At 41.7% G+C, this 17,085-nt stretch overlaps 1 protein-coding gene across 2 annotated transcripts in view; it reads left to right on the top strand.

Annotated features, from left to right (window-relative positions):
• The window catches only part of Ranbp3l (RAN binding protein 3 like), a 50,050-nt gene that overhangs the window by 17,038 nt on the left and 15,927 nt on the right, over positions 1–17,085 (top strand). For both annotated transcript variants that reach the window (XM_006994715.4, XM_042261448.2), the window contains exons 2-7: positions 10,440–10,498; positions 11,415–11,454; positions 11,885–11,962; positions 12,482–12,556; positions 14,894–14,965; positions 15,822–15,961. In XM_006994715.4, the coding sequence (XP_006994777.1) occupies positions 10,440–10,498; positions 11,415–11,454; positions 11,885–11,962; positions 12,482–12,556; positions 14,894–14,965; positions 15,822–15,961 (464 nt within the window). The remainder of the gene's footprint in view (positions 1–10,439; positions 10,499–11,414; positions 11,455–11,884; positions 11,963–12,481; positions 12,557–14,893; positions 14,966–15,821; positions 15,962–17,085) is intronic.

The following is a 17,085-nucleotide window of genomic DNA, read 5'->3' as shown; positions in this document are numbered from 1 at the left end:
CTTAATTTTAACAGTAAACACTGATGCATAATTAGTTGAGAGTAACATTAAGAATAAGGCACTTTGAACCCATGTGCCTGCTCAGGACGTATCTTTAATGTCCCATGAAACCTAGATTGTATTTCTGCTCCTCTCCTCCCTAAGCAAAGTGAGGATCCATTTACAGCATATGGAAGCTTTTTCACATTGCGAGCTATTCTGAGGGGGAAATGTGTGACTTACAAATGCTGTCAAATGAAATATGTATTTCCAAATGGTACTGGCTGACCAAGCACATCCAGGGACACATTCTCTATGTTTATTATCCCTCAGGCCCAAACAAGAGGATGCTGTAGAGCAGGAGCAGACAGATCACTCTGGAATTATCACTCCAGAGCCACACATATGCTCTGATAAACATATTTTATGATTACAGGCACCCTTCTCACAGAAGCACGCAACGTTCTTATTAATAACTAAATAGCACCTTCAAATTATGGAGAAATGGGTCTGTTCTTGTCAAAGGAAATACTTCCTTTTGTTACTGTTTTGCCAGAGGCTCAACACATTGTCATGGGACTTAGAGGTGCTAGGATCACCATGTCATTTACCTGCAAACACTCTGGAACAAAGTTCCTTAGAGTCAGAATGTGAGCACCTAACAGTAAAAATAAAAGACTCCTTCTGCATAACTCAAATGGCAAAAGTCAGTGTGCAGGAACACACATGTGGCATTGGAACCCATCCCCACAGGCCTGTCCAGGTCCATGAGAGCAGAAAAGAGCTGTTCTACCCTAGCCATGCCAGTCTTCAGAAACAACTGTCAAATCATCCGAGAGCTTACAGTGGAAACCCGGATGCAGGCTGGACTGACATGAAAGCTGGGAGACTTGGAATCAGCTGTGAGCACTTAGAACCCCGGTACTCTCTGTCTGACACTGGCACATGATGTGATTTTAAAGTCTTAATTTCTTCATGGGTAAAGGGTATAATAACTCACCCTGAAGAGCACGTCATGGAGGACGGGCTAGAACTCATCTCTTAGAAGCCAGGCACTGTGCTCAGTGATCACACAGTAACCTTCCTGAATCATTACTATTCAGTGAGGTGGGCCTTATGATCCCCATTTCACAGATGAGGAAGTCTGCTCAGAACGGCAATGACCTTCCAGCACTCGCATAGCAAATTACCTGTCTTTTCAAAGCGTAGGCTTCTAAAATCCATGTATTCTGGCTCCTAGTAATCATTTATTTATTTGCTAAATATGAATATATTTAAGTATGTTTTAGAATTGCCAAAGTATGATGCAAATGCCTAAGTCTTTGTACTATGCCAGTGCATAAAAGCAGAAGCCAGAGAACTCAGCAAGGTCTAATGTTCACTGTTCACTGGGGTCATATCCAGTCAAACATTCCAAAAGGCAAACAGGTCAAGACAAGCCAGGACTTGCAAAAGCATTTCCTATGCCAGTTACTGTCTTGAAGAGGGAAAGAAGAAAGGAAATTAGCCAAAGAATAGACTCTTGACATTGAAACATGCAGTGCAGTATGTCGTAATACCCATAAAAAATCAAATTTGTTTATTGAAAATAAATTTTTTAAAAAAAGCATTAGGAAGTAAACTTAAAGAAATGAGGATACTTTTTCCTTTCCATTGATTCATTGCTGGCTCTTTTGCTTTTGTATTTTTTATTGAAAACAGATTTTTTTTAAAATACAAAATACAATATATTCTGATTATGGTTTCCCTTCCCCCAGTTCCTCCCAGATCCTCCCCTTCCCATTCAAATCTTTCTTTTGCCTCTCATTAGGATACAAACAGGCACCTAAAAAATAAGTATAAGATAAAATTTGATAAAACAAAAACAAACAAACTGGAATAAGGCAAAAACAGACAGAAGAAAAAGAGCCAAAAAAGCTCAAGAAACATACAGATGCAGAGACACACACAGAAACCCCATAAAAACACAAAACTAGAAACCTTAATATGTCTATGTTCCTTTTCCTCTCTCTTCCAAGCCCCAGGAACCCGCCAGTAACTCAAACCGGCGGCTGCCGCTCATTTGAGAGAGAGAATTAGGAACTGTGGGGCGTTTACCGACGTCACCGTTCCTGGAGAACTTACCGACGTCACCGCTCCATGTGTTGAGTTCTGAATCCTCTTTACCACCACGCGAGGATTCTTCTCAGATCACACTTTATTGGAGCGCCTCTTGGTTAAGGGACTTTGTCGCCTTGCCCACAGTCAGGACAAATCTCTGTTTTTTCTTCCCTTTTTTTCTTTAGCCCTTTTTTTCTTTAGCCCCAAGTTCGGGCGCCAAATGTAGCTTGATTTTTTCGCCTTGCCCACAGTCAGGACAAATCTCTGTCACCCGCCAGTCCCACAGCCGCTCAGACCCAACCAAATAAACACAAACACTTATATTGCTTGCAAACTGTATGGCCGTGGCAGGCCTCTTGAACAAACAAACTGGAATAAGGCAAAAACAGACAGAAGAAAAAGAGCCAAAAAAGCTCAAGAAACATACAGATGCAGAGACACACACAGAAACCCCATAAAAACACAAAACTAGAAACCTTAATATATATGCAAAGGTCCTATAAGGGAAAAAAAATACAAAGCCCTGACAAGCCATCATGAGACAAAGGACCTCCAAAAATGCCATTGATTTCATTTTGTGCTTGTCATTTGCTGCTGGGCATGTGACCTGGCCTTCACAGTGGTTTGTATACCTGGTGAGAGTCCATTTGAGAAAAGTAATTTTTCATTTGCAAGCAGTTAATGACTGGAGATAGCTTCGGGGTTAGGAAAGTGGGCTTGTGTTCACTTCCCTTTTTAGCAGTGAGACCTCATCAGGCCCAGACCTGTGCAGGCCCTGTGTATGCTCCAGTCTCTGTGAGTTCATATGTCCCCTAATACTGCTTTTTTTTTTTTTTTAGAAAGCCTTGCTTCCTTAGGGTCCTCTGTGTTAGGATTCTGCTGCCACTCCAGCTGCATGACCGAGCATTTGTGTAATCACGCAGCACACAAATGACATAAGACGCAAGACCCCTTGCTTAGCTCCTGAACTGTGCATGTGTGGTCATACAGTTGGAGTGGCGGTCCTAACACTCTGTCTCCTCTGGATCTTAAAATCTTTCCACCTACTTTTCCACTGGGTTCCCTGAGCCTTGAGGGGAGGGATTTGATGGAGACATTCCATTTAGGACCAAGTATTCCAAGGTCTTCCATTCTCTGCATATTGTCCTATTGTGGCTGTGGGTCTCTGTATTTGTTTCCATCTGCAGCAGGAGAAAGCTTCTCTGATGATGGCTGAGTGAGACACTGACCTATGGATATATCAGAATTCTGTTGGAAGTCATTTTAGTAGAACAGTAGTATTTGGTTTCCTCTAGCTCCCTGGCCGATCATTGATCATTGCTGTTTCAAGTCTTCAGATTCTAAATACAAATAATCACTGACTACAACCATGGGCACGGATGGTTCATAGCTGAGCTGGAGTCATGGCTGGGGTGAAAACATACACAACACAGAACTTTCAAGGGTTTGCTGTATTTCCAGAATCATAGTCAAGTCTGTGTTGGACACTCTCTGATGCTTCTTGTACAAATAAGATAGGCCTTTGTTCCTGTGCTGCTATTTTTTTTTTTTTTTTGAAATTGGCCTCTGTCTGTATCTTGACCAAAATAAAATTCCGTGAGGAAGGGACTGAGGTTCTCTGGAACTTACATGGATGGATCCCTTGAAGGCTGTCAGCAGGAGGAGTAAACAAGTTTGGGAATACTGAGCCAGGCTGGCTTTGGGTGGTGTTGCTTGTATTCAATGTGACAGAGAGTTCTCTTGTCTTCCTATAAAATGATTCTTCTGCCGGGCGGTGGTGGCGCACGCCTTTAATCCCAGCACTCGGGAGGCAGAGCCAGGCGGATCTCTGTGAGTTCGAGGCCAGCCTGGGCTACCAAGTGAGTCCCAGGAAAGGCGCAAAGCTACACAGAGAAACCCTGTCTCGAAAAACAAAAAACAAAAAAACAACAAAAAAAATGATTCTTCTGTAAAATGATAATTTTTCCAAAACTGACTTAGTCACAAGAAGAGAAACAGTGTTCTTTGCTTTCTTCTTTCCAGTATGTACTCCTCAGATATGAATCCAAACTAAGAACTGTTAAGTTTCCTACAGTTGGTCGGTGACAATTCTTTTTCCAATAAAAATGGAAAGTAGTGTTGAAAGTTGCAGAATTAGGCAGACAGGAGAAAGGGTTTCCCTCCCTCTTTTTAGAATATTTCTGTATGTCTTCCAATCAGCTGATATTTGCAATTCACAAATTGCTCATAACTCCAGCAGGGATAGCCAGCCTGAAGCCACTGCGGGGGGCCTACTCATTGAGCTAGTGCTTTGTGAGTCGGGCTGAAGACCTGCTGTGTAGACTGCCTGATTCACCCTGGGGTCCTGTTTTCTGCTTTCAAGCCAGAGCAAAGCATCTCATAACATAGAAATGAGAGTGCACTGTCATAGTAAATAACTACATGAGATGCTGTGGCTCCCCTCATCTTCATGAGAGTGCACTGTCATAGTAAATAATGACATGAGATGGTGTGGTCCCCCCATCTTCATGAGAGTGAACTGTCATAGTAAATAATGACATGAGATGCTGTGGTCCCATCATCTTCATCTATAGAGGCATGTTCTTAAATATTACCACAGACAATTTGCTGCTTATTTAGTTCTGTGTGCATTTCACAGAGTCCCCTCTTGTGTGGCTAGAAATATTACAGAATGTCAGTGTAATTCTATATCGGTGCCAACTGGCACCCATTCTATATTCTGGGACTATGTTTTGTCTTTCTCAGAACATCCTCAGGAGATTTTAATAAAGCTCTGGAGTTTTTGTTCTTTCTTAACAAACGAACAAACAAACAACCCAACCCTTTCTGGGGGTCCATGTAAGTAATTGAGGTCACTTGCTATGATTGTCCACTTTTCCTAAAAAATGTGATCATTTTTTCACACTTGAGACTTCAAATGATTCAAATTCCTTTTGAAGACTCAGAACTGTGACAAATTATTTTGGTGAAATGCCTGCTTCCAGGCTAATTGTGTAGAAATGAGCATTTTAATTAATGTTTAATAATCTCAAGTAATGACATCTAAGTTTTTTTCATGAAAAATGGGCAGATTCCAGACATATTTTTAAAACAGCAAACAAATTTCTACATCACAAAGGAATCATGCAAATATGAATGACTAGTTTCAATATCAATAGTGACATTCCAATACCTGTAATATAGAGACTTCTTTTAAATTGATTAATTAGCATGGTCTATGAATTCACATTGAATCATAATCAATCAGAGTATATGGTTTGAGTAGCATCATGTCCTCACTAACTGGCAACATTCTCAGTATATCCCACAGAGTTACTCACTAACTTCAAGAGTCTCTACTGCTATCTTTATGTATTTGACATTGGTTGACCGAAATCCGGTGTTCTTCAAGACTTCTTGGATGACACCAAGAAAGGGTATCAATTGTAGGTTTTAATTCACAGTTTGAATCTCTAACAAACTCAGGTCAATGCTGCTGGTTTATCTCAACCACACTTTGTGTGTGTGTGTGTGTGTGTGTGTATACATGTATATGATGCATCTGTAGAGTATATTATGCATGTGTGTTCACATGGAGGTCAGAGGACAAGCCCAAGTGTTGGTTCTTGCCTCCCCCCAGGGTCTTTTGTTGTCCATTGCCACAAACAACATGTTAGCTGACCCACAAACTTCCAAAGAGTCTCTTGTCTCTGTCTCCCATCTTGTCATAGGAGTGCTGGGCTGTAAATAAATCCTCAGGATACAAACTCTGACCTTTGAGCTGCAAGTGTTTTACCCACTGGACCCATCAGCCCAAGGACTACATTTTTGAGGAGCAAGAATTTCTAAGGCTTCTTCTGGCCACAGCCTGAATACAGAACCATACTAATATTAAGCTGTTTTAAAAGAGGGGCTGAAGGGTGGAGGAGGAGGTAGAAGAAAACTCGGGATAAGAATAAGGAAGGAGTGAAAAGAAAATGACATTTTGAGAAGTGACCTACTTCCACCAGAGCTACCACAAAGTGGCATGTCCACTGCTGACAGCTTAGGACCTGAGGGCGGGGGGACCCAAGTTTTGATGAGTGTTTTCTATGCAACTTGTAGCCTTGTGTGTTGCTACATGGAGAGAGGGAGAGGAGAGAGAGAGAGAGAGAGAGAGAGAGAGAGAGAGAGAGAGAGAGAGAGAGAGAGAGAGAGAGAGAGAGAGAGGTCATGCCTGGGTGTGTAGGGAGAACTGTACATACAGGGAGAACCAAGGATAGAGAGATGGATGGTAGACACAGAAATTCTTCTTTGTTTCAAAACAGGGTTTGAAGAAAAAGCTGTCCCTGCAGGCAAGACTTGCTTCAATCCTATAACAACCTTTACACACACAAATACACACACACTCACACAAGCCAGGTGGTGGTGCATGCCTGTTATCCCAGCTCCCAGAAGGTAGAGGCAGGAGGATAAGTAGTTAAAGGCAAGCCTCTGAGATATATGAAGAGGGAGCGAGAGAGACAGAGACAGAGACAGAGACAGAGACAGACACACACACAGTCATACACACACACATATATATGGAGAGAGAGAGAGAGAGAGAGAGAGAGAGAGAGAGAGAGAGAGAGAGAGAGAGAGAGAGAGAGAGAGAGAGAGAGAAATTAAAAAACAAAAACAAGACAACAGGCCTTGGACTGTCTTCTGACTTTGACAGCGACAGAAAAGGATGGGGGCCCAAAGGAAAGCTTTAGAGAACAAAGAATGCCTGAGGAGAAAAAAAATTAGGGAAGAAAATGTGGCACAGACACATGGAAGATCCAGAAAGAACGGGAGAGGGACATACAGAGCCTGTCAGGGATGCAGTCCAAGGGAAGACTTCCAGTCCTGGTGGCAATTAGAAGTGACCCATTTGGCAGGGCTGGCCCTCTGCAGAGAGGTTGCTGCCACCCTCTTTCCTGCAAGGCTTGTATGGACATGGCTTTCCAGCCCTGGCTAGGGTAGCTTGGTTCTGGCTGGTACAAAGAATTCAGTTTCTGCATTCCCTCAACTACCAGGTAGCGATGAGCAGAAGGCTGTTTCTAGGTGGGGAGCCAAGCGGCAGAAACCTGAGGGTCTCTGGGCTCTCAGATTCAGGCTAAAGCTGCTTCATTCTTGGTCTCTTCTATACCTTCAAGAGCCTTCTTTTGGTTCAGTGGATCCTTTCTAATCCCTTCCTCTAAGACGACGCATCAACAAAATCTCCAGCCACTTCTAGTGGAGATAGGTGTATTCAACAGATTGGGTGTCAACTAAATATATGGAAAAAGAAAGTAGAGGCAAAAACTTATAATTCACCCTAATTTTTTGGAATAAGGAAATTGTGGTATGCATTAAAATAATGGGGAAGTTGTGTATTTGTTGTAAACACTGCCCCGGCACTTGAAGATACTGAAAAAGCGGAGTCACCGCATATACACATAACACTGAGCTGAGCTCGGGATTTGGATGGGTGTCCTGGATAAAGGTGAAGATCTCGGACGTCTGATAGACGAGGAGTAGGACCGTTGGGTTACTTTGCTGCCAATATACACAAGATCTCCCTATCTCGAGCCCCATTTCATCTCTTCTTGTAGAAGTTCTCAGTCCTATCAGTATTTGAGTCATGGTGTTCCTGGGGGCATGGTGCACTAGATTTCTTTCTGCCTCCCCACTGCTATCCTGAACTTTCAGTTGAGCTTTCCTGGTCTGCTACATCAGGCACCACCCATCTTTCTGTTTCCTAGCTTCCAAAAATCTCATGCCACCGCACAACTGCTTGAAACTCTCCATTGCTGTGTGTTCTGATTTCCAAAGGAAGTAGAAGAGCATGTGTGTATGTCAATCAACAAGGTTTAAAAAATGATGTTATTTCATACGTGTTTCCCTTGGCATGGTGTAGACTGTGCGTAGCATCCATTTAGGGCACAATTTCTGCTGGCAGACCTGCACAACTGGATGTACACCAATGCTATGGTTTGGATCCTGGTTATTTCCTATTGCCAATAGGTTAGAAACTTGGTCCCTAAGGAAGCACCGCTAGGTGGAGGTGGTAGAAGCCTCATAGGTAGGATCTAGTGGATGAACTTAGGTGGTGGGGTTTGTTCCTTATGGGGTGGTAGGACTCCGGGTCCATGATTTCCATTTCTTTTGCTCCCAGAACATGAGATGAAGGAATCGGCTTTGCCATTTCCGTCTTGATGCCCTGCCTCACCACAAGCCCCGACCGAGTCTTGAAAATGTCTTGTGCATCATCACCTTGCAATCCATCTCAGGAGATTAAATGGGCTCATTCATGACTTTAGCAGAGAGAAAACACTACATTTTTTAAAATAAAAATTTAAGGGCTTTGTTTTATTTTCCAAATCTCCTCCTGGGTCATCCCACTCCAGACCCATTGAGCTGAGATGCTTAGCGTCCATTCTTGGAAAAAAGACAATTGCGTAGACTGGGGAGGAACCTAGACGGAACAGAGTGTGAAGACCGTGTGATAATCCATGTGCTAGGCAGTGTGGAGGAGAGAGGGGCTGCACCAACACTAACGCAGCTGTAACATGCTCATGGATCTCTAGCACCTAGCATAGTCCTAGCCAAAAAAAGAAATGATACTCAGTGTTTGCTGAATTAACAAATAACATGACCATCTTGCTTTATAATATGTCCTCCAAGCTACAAGAGCTACAAGCACTTTGTAGTAAACTCCTTAATGCTACCATTGAAGATTATTTTGCATGTTTCAGTTGTATGTTTTGATAGAGGGGATGTCAATGTATTGTTCATCTAGGACTAGAGGAAGTCACACTGTTTTGGTTTTGGTTTTGGGTTTTTTTTTGTTGTTGTTGTTGTTGTTGTTTGTTTTTTCGAGACAGGGTTTCTCTGTGTAGTTTTGGTGCCTGTTTTGGATCTCGCTCTGTAGACCAGCCTGGCCCTGCCTCCCGAGTGCTGGGATGAAAGTAATGTGCCACCACTGCCTGGCATGAGGTCACACTGTTTTAATGATGACTGCCATAAGTCTACTTCATAAGAGTGCCATATATCATCCTAATTTGTAATTTGTATCTACAGTACATTGTCTGAAACTATTTCTTTTCAGTCACTAAGGGATCTAACAGCTCAAATATAATGCAATTTCTGGAAAGGGAGTTATTTTATAAAAGAACAAAGGATTAATGGAAGTTTCATATTATAAAAATGCCAGTGTTGCAGCGACCTCTCCTCATGGAGAGGAGTCATTTGGTTCTCCGGGAAGATAGCAGGAAAATCATGTACAAGAACTGAATAATGTATCTCAGTAGCATGGAAGAGGAAGTTAGTGTGGTGGAGCGTTAGACACTTTCACAGGGTGTGATCATGGGGAAGGGAATTTCTTTGTTGATGTTTACACAGTGTGGTTGTGTGATAGTTTCTCAAAATTCTTCCATTGGAGCTTTATTACTAGGCTTAGGGATGCAAATTATTTCACCAGAGCACTGACAGTATGTTGGTAATGAGTGCTAAAAGGAGATTGCTTGAACTGCTGTTTGACTTAGGCTCATTACATGTATTGTCATCAGTTAGTATGGTGGTTTGAATAAGAATGGCCCCCACAGGCTCATAGATTTGTTTGCTTGGTCACCAGGGAATGTGCTATTTGAAAGGATCAGGAGGTGTGGCTTTGTTGGAGGAAATGTATCACTGGGGGGTGGGTTTTGAGGTTTCAAAGGCCCAAGCCAGGCCCAGTGTCTCTACCTGCTGTCTGCTGATCCAGGTGTAGAACTCTAAGGTACCTCTCCAGCACCATGTCTGCCTCCATGCCACCATGCTTCCTGCCATGACAATAATGGACTAAACCACTGAAACTGTAATCAAGCCCCAATTCAAAGCTTTCTTTTGTAAGAATTGCAGTGTCACGATCTCTTCATAGCAACAGAACACTGACTAAGGCAGTTTGCAAGGCCAGCTATGAGTTTTAGGATGGACATTGATGTTGTGTCAGATATTTAGTTGGAGACTCGCTTACAGTTTCAGAGGGTTAGTACATGGTCATCATGGTGGGGAGCATGGCGGCAGAGAGACAAGCATCACTCTGGAGCAGTAGCTGAGAGCTCATATCCTGATCAGCAGGTAGCAGGCAGAGAAAGAGAGACAGTGGGTTGGCATGGGCTTTTGAAACCTCAAAGCCCACTTCTTGTGACACATCTCTTCCAACAAGGATACACCTCCTAATCCTTCCCAAACATTTCCACCAACTGGGGGCCAAATATTCAAATATATGAATCTTTGGGGGCTATTATCATTCAAATCACCACAGCAAGGAAAATGAAAAACAAAACCCTTCAAGTATTTGTAGGGGGCATTAGAGATGTCAGTGTGCTTTGATTAGTTGAACTTCATTTCTTTTGCAGAAAAACATGTCATTGCTCAGCCAATATTTGTTTTTGAGAAAGGAGAACACACTTTCAAGGTAAGATCAAACTATTCTGGTTTTGACAAATAATACTTTAAGGAGGTAGTTAGACTAAGAGATGGTAGCTGCATGATTTTCTCTTGTCCTTCTCCACTAGCTGAATGCTCATGGAGTTGGGACTCAGAGACATCAGTTTGGTTGAAAATTCTAAGTTGTGGGTAAAGTGGTTTACCTAAAATAATATGCTTATTTGGAGTGACTTTTAAAAGGTGACTTAAACAAACAAACAAACAAACAAAAAGAAATAGAAAAAGATTAAGACGGTTGAGGATCTCCTTAGGTTCCTGTTGTTGAATGAGCCTAAAACTGGGTCTAAATCCAGCATGCAATATTAGTCTGAAAGGGATTATAGAGTCCATTTGATGTTGAAGCATCATCCTGGAACCATAGGGCTTGGAGGATCAGCAGCACCTACCCATTACCTTATTATGGTTGTGAGAATTCATTCTTACATCCAATCATTAATGAACTGGTCACAAAGGTCACACACACACACACACACACACACACACACACACACACACACACAAACAAAACAAAACAAAACAAAAACAAAAACAAAAACAAAAACAAAAACAAACAAACAAAAAAACCCTAACTTTACTCCATTGTTGAAAGAGCAGATTCTTACACCAGATCAACCACTTCAGAATCATGAGAGCAGGTGCCTCAAAAAAAAAAAAATCTACATTTTCAATGAGTTTTCAGAAATGATTCTATAGTCACTGACGTCTATAACCACTGGGCTAGACTTCTCTGTTGACATGTTCTTGGCGAAACTGTGGTGTGTCATTTTATCCTTGTGAGCTAAAGAGCTCTGGAATTCTGAAATTCTCTTATACAGTGGCAGGTGGAAAACTGATGTAAAAACAGCAACTACTCAGCTTTCACTGGCAGTTTTGTGTCTTTTCAGAGACCTGCAGAAGACAGGCTGGATGAAGCAGCAGAGCATGGTAATGGATTACGTTCTGTGTTACCAAACCCCAAACCCCAATCTTTATACAGAGAAAATAAGTAAAGCATAGCATTTTGGCCTATGGCACCGACCTGTAAAACTAATGGTTTTCCTTGTTTTTAAGTGTGCACGTGGACTGGTTTGAAAGAAGACAGGCAGATAACTGAGAACAGGGACATGAGCGAATAGCCTCTGTGATTCCGAGCAGAACTTCAGGACATGTATACAACTTCCTGCAGAAGCCACATTTCTATCTGTTCCATGTTAATATGTCTGAGCATTATAATCACCTTAGGACCCCTAATATTTAATGCTGGGCTCCACGAGTCATCACATTGTGAAGTGATAACTTACATACACAAAGGGGTCGGTTCTACTGTGTGTTACCGTAAACACAACATTTACTGTTCCTGTTGAATTTCTTTCAGAATTCAATGGTTTCTCCAGAAAGCGGATAAGGTCTTCATCTGTTACGCTTCATACTACAGATTCTCAGGCTCTAGGAGGTAGGTATAGTTTTGACTACTATTCTACAGGTGAAATTTCTAAGCAGTTTTCAAACTGGTCATTTAAAAGTGAGCACCTATGAAATAAGAACATGCCAGCACTTTAAGAAGAAATTCATCTTACACTATATCTGAGCCAATTGAGAACACAGTTTGCCCATGTGCACCCCAGCATAGCCCAGTACTGCTCTGCTTAATGGGTTTTACTGCCTTTGGGCTTTGTAAAGTAGCAATTTATGTACACATATCTCCACCCAGTATGAGTTCACAAGTGGCATTTTTTTGTGTACCTAAAAGAATGTCTAATACAGGTCAGTATTCAAGAAATATTTACTGAGTTGAGTGGAAATAAAGTTAACTTATAATAATGAGAAGCTGTCTTTGTTTCAACTGATAAAAATAAAAAAAAAAAGTTTTGTTTGAATTGGAGATCTAAATTTTTCTCCGAACAACAGAATCCTAGTCAAACTAGACGAAAGACACACTTCTTACTGACCTGTATCTGCAATCTGCTTTTAGTGGCAGCTTCGTCTCAGACGCGCCTGAGGTCCTCATCATTCACCGATGTCCCAACCTTCCCCCCCTCTGGACCAGGTAAGGATGGACTCCTAGACCCTCAATCCTGACACTTTGATGTCTCAAAAATCATTCTTATCAACGATGAGTTTTCTTTCTCAGACATCATAAGATGCTAATAGTGTGAGCAACAAATCAGAGAGAAGTCGTAGCCATGTATGCCAGAGGGCTATCTGAAGAATACTAACCTTACAAATCCAGACAGTGAATGTATCTTTTATTTTTGGCAAAAAGCTTGAGCTTGGAATGTTTTAGGACTTCGTAAATGAAATAAATGGATGCCTATATTTAAAGAAGAATTCTGTGATGTACTGTATGCTGAATCAGTTGAGAATTTAGTTTGCCTTGTTTCTATATCAAGGGACTGCAGGAATGCTCTTCATAATAGGTTTTACAGCCTTGGTGCTATAGGCAATACTTTATGAAAGGTAGATCTACAAAGTAAAAACAGCTTGCTTTTTAAGAAAATTAGTATTGTTTACATATATAGCTTATATAGTACTCAAAATACAACCATGCTTTCAAGTATTATTCTAACACTTAGAATATGATTCTGTGAGAGATTTCACTGATTAAAATATTATTTTTCTTTTCTCAAAATTCATAATGCTTTGCCAAGTAAAGTGATTTTATTGTGATGAAATGTCTATCACAATGAAATGGTTGGCACTACCTTCACATTAAACAATGACTTATATTCCTGGGTATTTTTATTTGTATTGAACAAACAACTGCATTTTCCAGTGTTTGTCACTATGAAATTCTGTTTTTCTATCTGTCTGTCTGTCTGTCCATCCACCTGTCCTTCCATCCATCCATCCACCCATCCATTCATCCATCCACCCATCCATCTATCCATCCATCTATCCTTCTTATTTCCTTTTGATTGTCCTCTGCCCCCAAACTGCAGAGTTTTCAAACAGTTAATTGACATTAATAACAGTAATTACAGTCATGACTGAGCAACAGTGTATCAGACACCTCTCAGTCACAGAAGAGATGTGTCTCCATTCAGTAGACTCTCTGACCCCACATGGCACGCTGCATAAGAGAAATGGGGAGGGAGCTAGTCCCAGAGGCAAAGCATTCTGCTTCACTGTTTTTGTGTAAAGCAAAGGGACAGCTTTATTTGATCTATATAACGACTTCATTTTTAAAAATCAGACACACAAAGGATAGACAAGGCGGAGGACACTCATCAGTAAGCAGCCCTCCTACTTTATGCTGTACAGAGTCATAAATGGTGTTGGCAATGGGAACGGTAGCACAGTGTATGTGGTCCGTTTGTTGTCTGTTTCCAGTAAAAAAGATAATGAGGACTACCAAATCCCGCTTTGGTTAGAGCAGCAGTTCCATTCCAACACCATGAGATGATGTGCTGAAGAACACCTTAAAGGAGTGTTTCTAGTCCCTTGCCATCTCCAATAGTCAGATGCGGGCCACTGCAGTCCCTTTGAAAAGTACAGAATCCTATGTTGCAGCCATGACCAATCCTACCCAGCAACACACCTAGAGGAAAACAATCTGGCATCATTGTTGTCGCAGTTTGGTTTTTGTTACTGTGACAAAACACTGAGGGGAAAAAAAAAAACAGCTTAGGAGAGGGGAGGGTTTACTTTACCTGTGATGAAGAGAGGCCAGGGCAGGACTGCGAGCAGGAACCTGGAGGCAGGAACTCAAGCAGAGACCATGGAGGAGGCTGCTTCCTGGCTCCCTCTCTTCAGCATGCTTGACTTGCTTCTTCAACGGCCAGGACCACTTGCCTCAGGGGTGGCACTGCCCATAGTGTGCTGGACCTTCCCACATCAGTCATTAGTGAAGAAAATGTCCCTGTAGACCGGCCTAGAGGCCTATCTTCAGCAGGTATTTTCTCCATTGATAGTCACTCTTCCAAAGCGGCTCTAGCTTGTGTCAAGTTGACAAAAAACCAAAACCAACCAACCAAACAAACCTAGTCAGCATAGGTGCCATCTTTACTTCTCTCTAAAAGAGGACGTGAAGACGTTGTTGATAGTGTTAGAGCAGCCTGTGAGAGGCATGCATAAGCACACAGGATTCATTATCACTGCAGGGTTTGTAATTTGCAAATTTTCTTATGACACTAATCTATTTAATGATTATAAATAAGACTACCTCTTCTATAAAAGGCCTACTTTTAGACTTTTGAGAATTGAGCAGAAGTAGATAGCAAAACTCACCCGGCTATCACATTTTTAATGGGACCAGTCCTCCATTGAGCCCTACTTTCTAGTGGTATTAGTACCAATAGCGACATCTACTGGTGATCTCAGAACAGAACAAAATGTAAAATATTTCACAAACTTTAAAGTTTTTTTTTTTTTTTTTTTCTTTTAGTAAGGAAAAACAATGTTTTTATGACATCAAGTCTGGTGCAGAGGAATATTGACATGAACAGCATAGAGCAAGGTATGACTTCAGTTTCAAGAACCCCCGAAATTCTACCCCTCACCATTAATTTGTCTGTCTGTTTATTTATTTAATGTATTTGAGGCACAAGGGAAATTGTGTTAGAGTTTAGAAGAAAAACACCGGGCAGGTAAGCTATAAGACCCCAGCAGCTGCCTGATGAATAGAAGGGGTAAAAGCCATGCCACTGAGGTTGGCACAGCCATGCATGCCATGGAGGTTGCTCCTGAGATCAGGTAGATAAGTAGCCACATGGCAAGGAGGGAAACTTTGGCGGAAGAGTAAGGAAGCCCAGAAAATTGGTGTAAGTCTGAAGTGTCAAGGGAGACATGCGTGGAAAAGAGATAGAAAGAAACAAAGAAAATATCAAGCTTTGCTAAATAATGGAGAAAAGTAGGCAGACTCAGGACCCTATTGGCTGCTGTCCATAAGTTTTGTTTACCATGCATATTTTAATCTCTCTCTCCCTCCACCTGTGTGTGTGTGTGTGTGTGTGTGGTGTTGTGTGTGAGTGTGAGTGTATGTGTGTGTGTGTGTGTGTGTGGTGTTGTGTGAGTGTGAGTGTGTGTGTGTGTGTGTGTGTGTGTGTGTGTGTGTGTGGTGCTGGGTGTATGTAGGCAGGGCAGAGTGACAAAACATAAAGGATAAAAATATTTGATTAGACAAGTCATATGATCAAAAGAAACACTTATTTGGCAAATACACTGAGTAGCAGGCAATTCATGGGCTACATTGACTTTGACTAGTGTCAAAAAACTTACTTGTGATTTTTTATTTAAAAGAAGCACCATATTAAAAATAGGGACAAAGGAGGATTTCACCAAAAGGTAAGGTCTTTTCACTCTGTTCTTTAAAGGTCCTGTGAGACCTTCAGAGCATGTTTTAAGACCTGCTACTCTGCAGCCCCCTCAAGTTCAAAGCTGCGAACACCTAAGCAAAACATCTGGGCCTGGTGCTTCGAAACCTTGCAAACTTAAGGAAAATACCAAGCACAAGGTAAGAAATTCCCTTTGGTAGGAGCAACGTTGCAATCGTATTAAATGGACATCGCGATCGTATTCAATGGGAGAGTGTTCCCTGAACCAGATGATGTGGTTGCTCTCACTCCCAAGTGGGAAGGCTGGGTGTGCAGCAGGCAGTGGGAACTCCTGAGCATAGTAGGAACTTCACAATGCTGGCTGCAGGAAACTCAGGGAGGCAATGAGATGAGCAGGGGCCAGAACCTCTAGTCAAAAAGTGGAGTAGCGGGGTTCTGCCTCCCCAGCTGTCCAACATCACAGGGAGGCTCTGCCAGTCGAGGTCACATCAGACATCTTCACGGATAACAGCAGCAAAGATTCCGTACACAGAGTAACCGTGGGTGGAGGAGGGGAGCTTAGCAGCCTCCAGAGACAGATAAGAATTCTCTCTTCTGAACGCTGAAGGGTCTGAATTACTCACTGCAAGGCTTTCCTAAGGTGATCCTCTTTTGTTGGGGCATGCAGACGTGGGGTTCCTGAATGTTCTATGGCTGTGACACTCTGGAGGAATGGGGCATGATTTAGGCGTCTGGAATTTGAGTTATTCCATCAGCCATTTTTTTTCAAACTCTTGAGCTTGTTCAACTGGTTTGGTTTGGTTTTCCCCGAACACAATGACAGCAGCACATGGAAGTGAAGTGTATCAGCCATTTTGATTAAGGGAAAAGAATCAGAACGGAAGTTGTCTTGCCCTGCAGCTACCTGTGCTTATCCAAACAAGGCACCCGACACTCCCCTAACCAGGAAAAAATGAAGCCAAATTTGGTCAGCATTGTCCAAAATTGTTATGCTTCCGAACCTTCTTCTTTATAAGATATGATTTTGGTGAGACCCACTGTGAATTTTAATAATAATTTAATCAATTATGCATGGCAGATGACAAGGGGTTTATAGGATAAAACATATTCTTAATTTTAGAATGATATACTACTAAAAGTTTTAACTAAATACAATCTAGTAATTACTTTTATCTATTTAGGAATGTTGGGAAGAATAGTGTTAAATAAACTTAAATTTTGTAAGGAAAAGTTGACTAAGTTTTGAAATGTTATACACCATTTTAGAATGGTGTATAAGTATAGACCAAATTTTTGTTATATG

This window comes from Peromyscus maniculatus, chromosome 15 (genome assembly GCF_049852395.1).
Source record: "Peromyscus maniculatus bairdii isolate BWxNUB_F1_BW_parent chromosome 15, HU_Pman_BW_mat_3.1, whole genome shotgun sequence".
NCBI lineage: Eukaryota > Metazoa > Chordata > Mammalia > Rodentia > Cricetidae > Peromyscus > Peromyscus maniculatus.
Note: the sequence above shows the minus strand (reverse complement) of the source record. Positions and strands in the feature narration are given on the sequence as shown.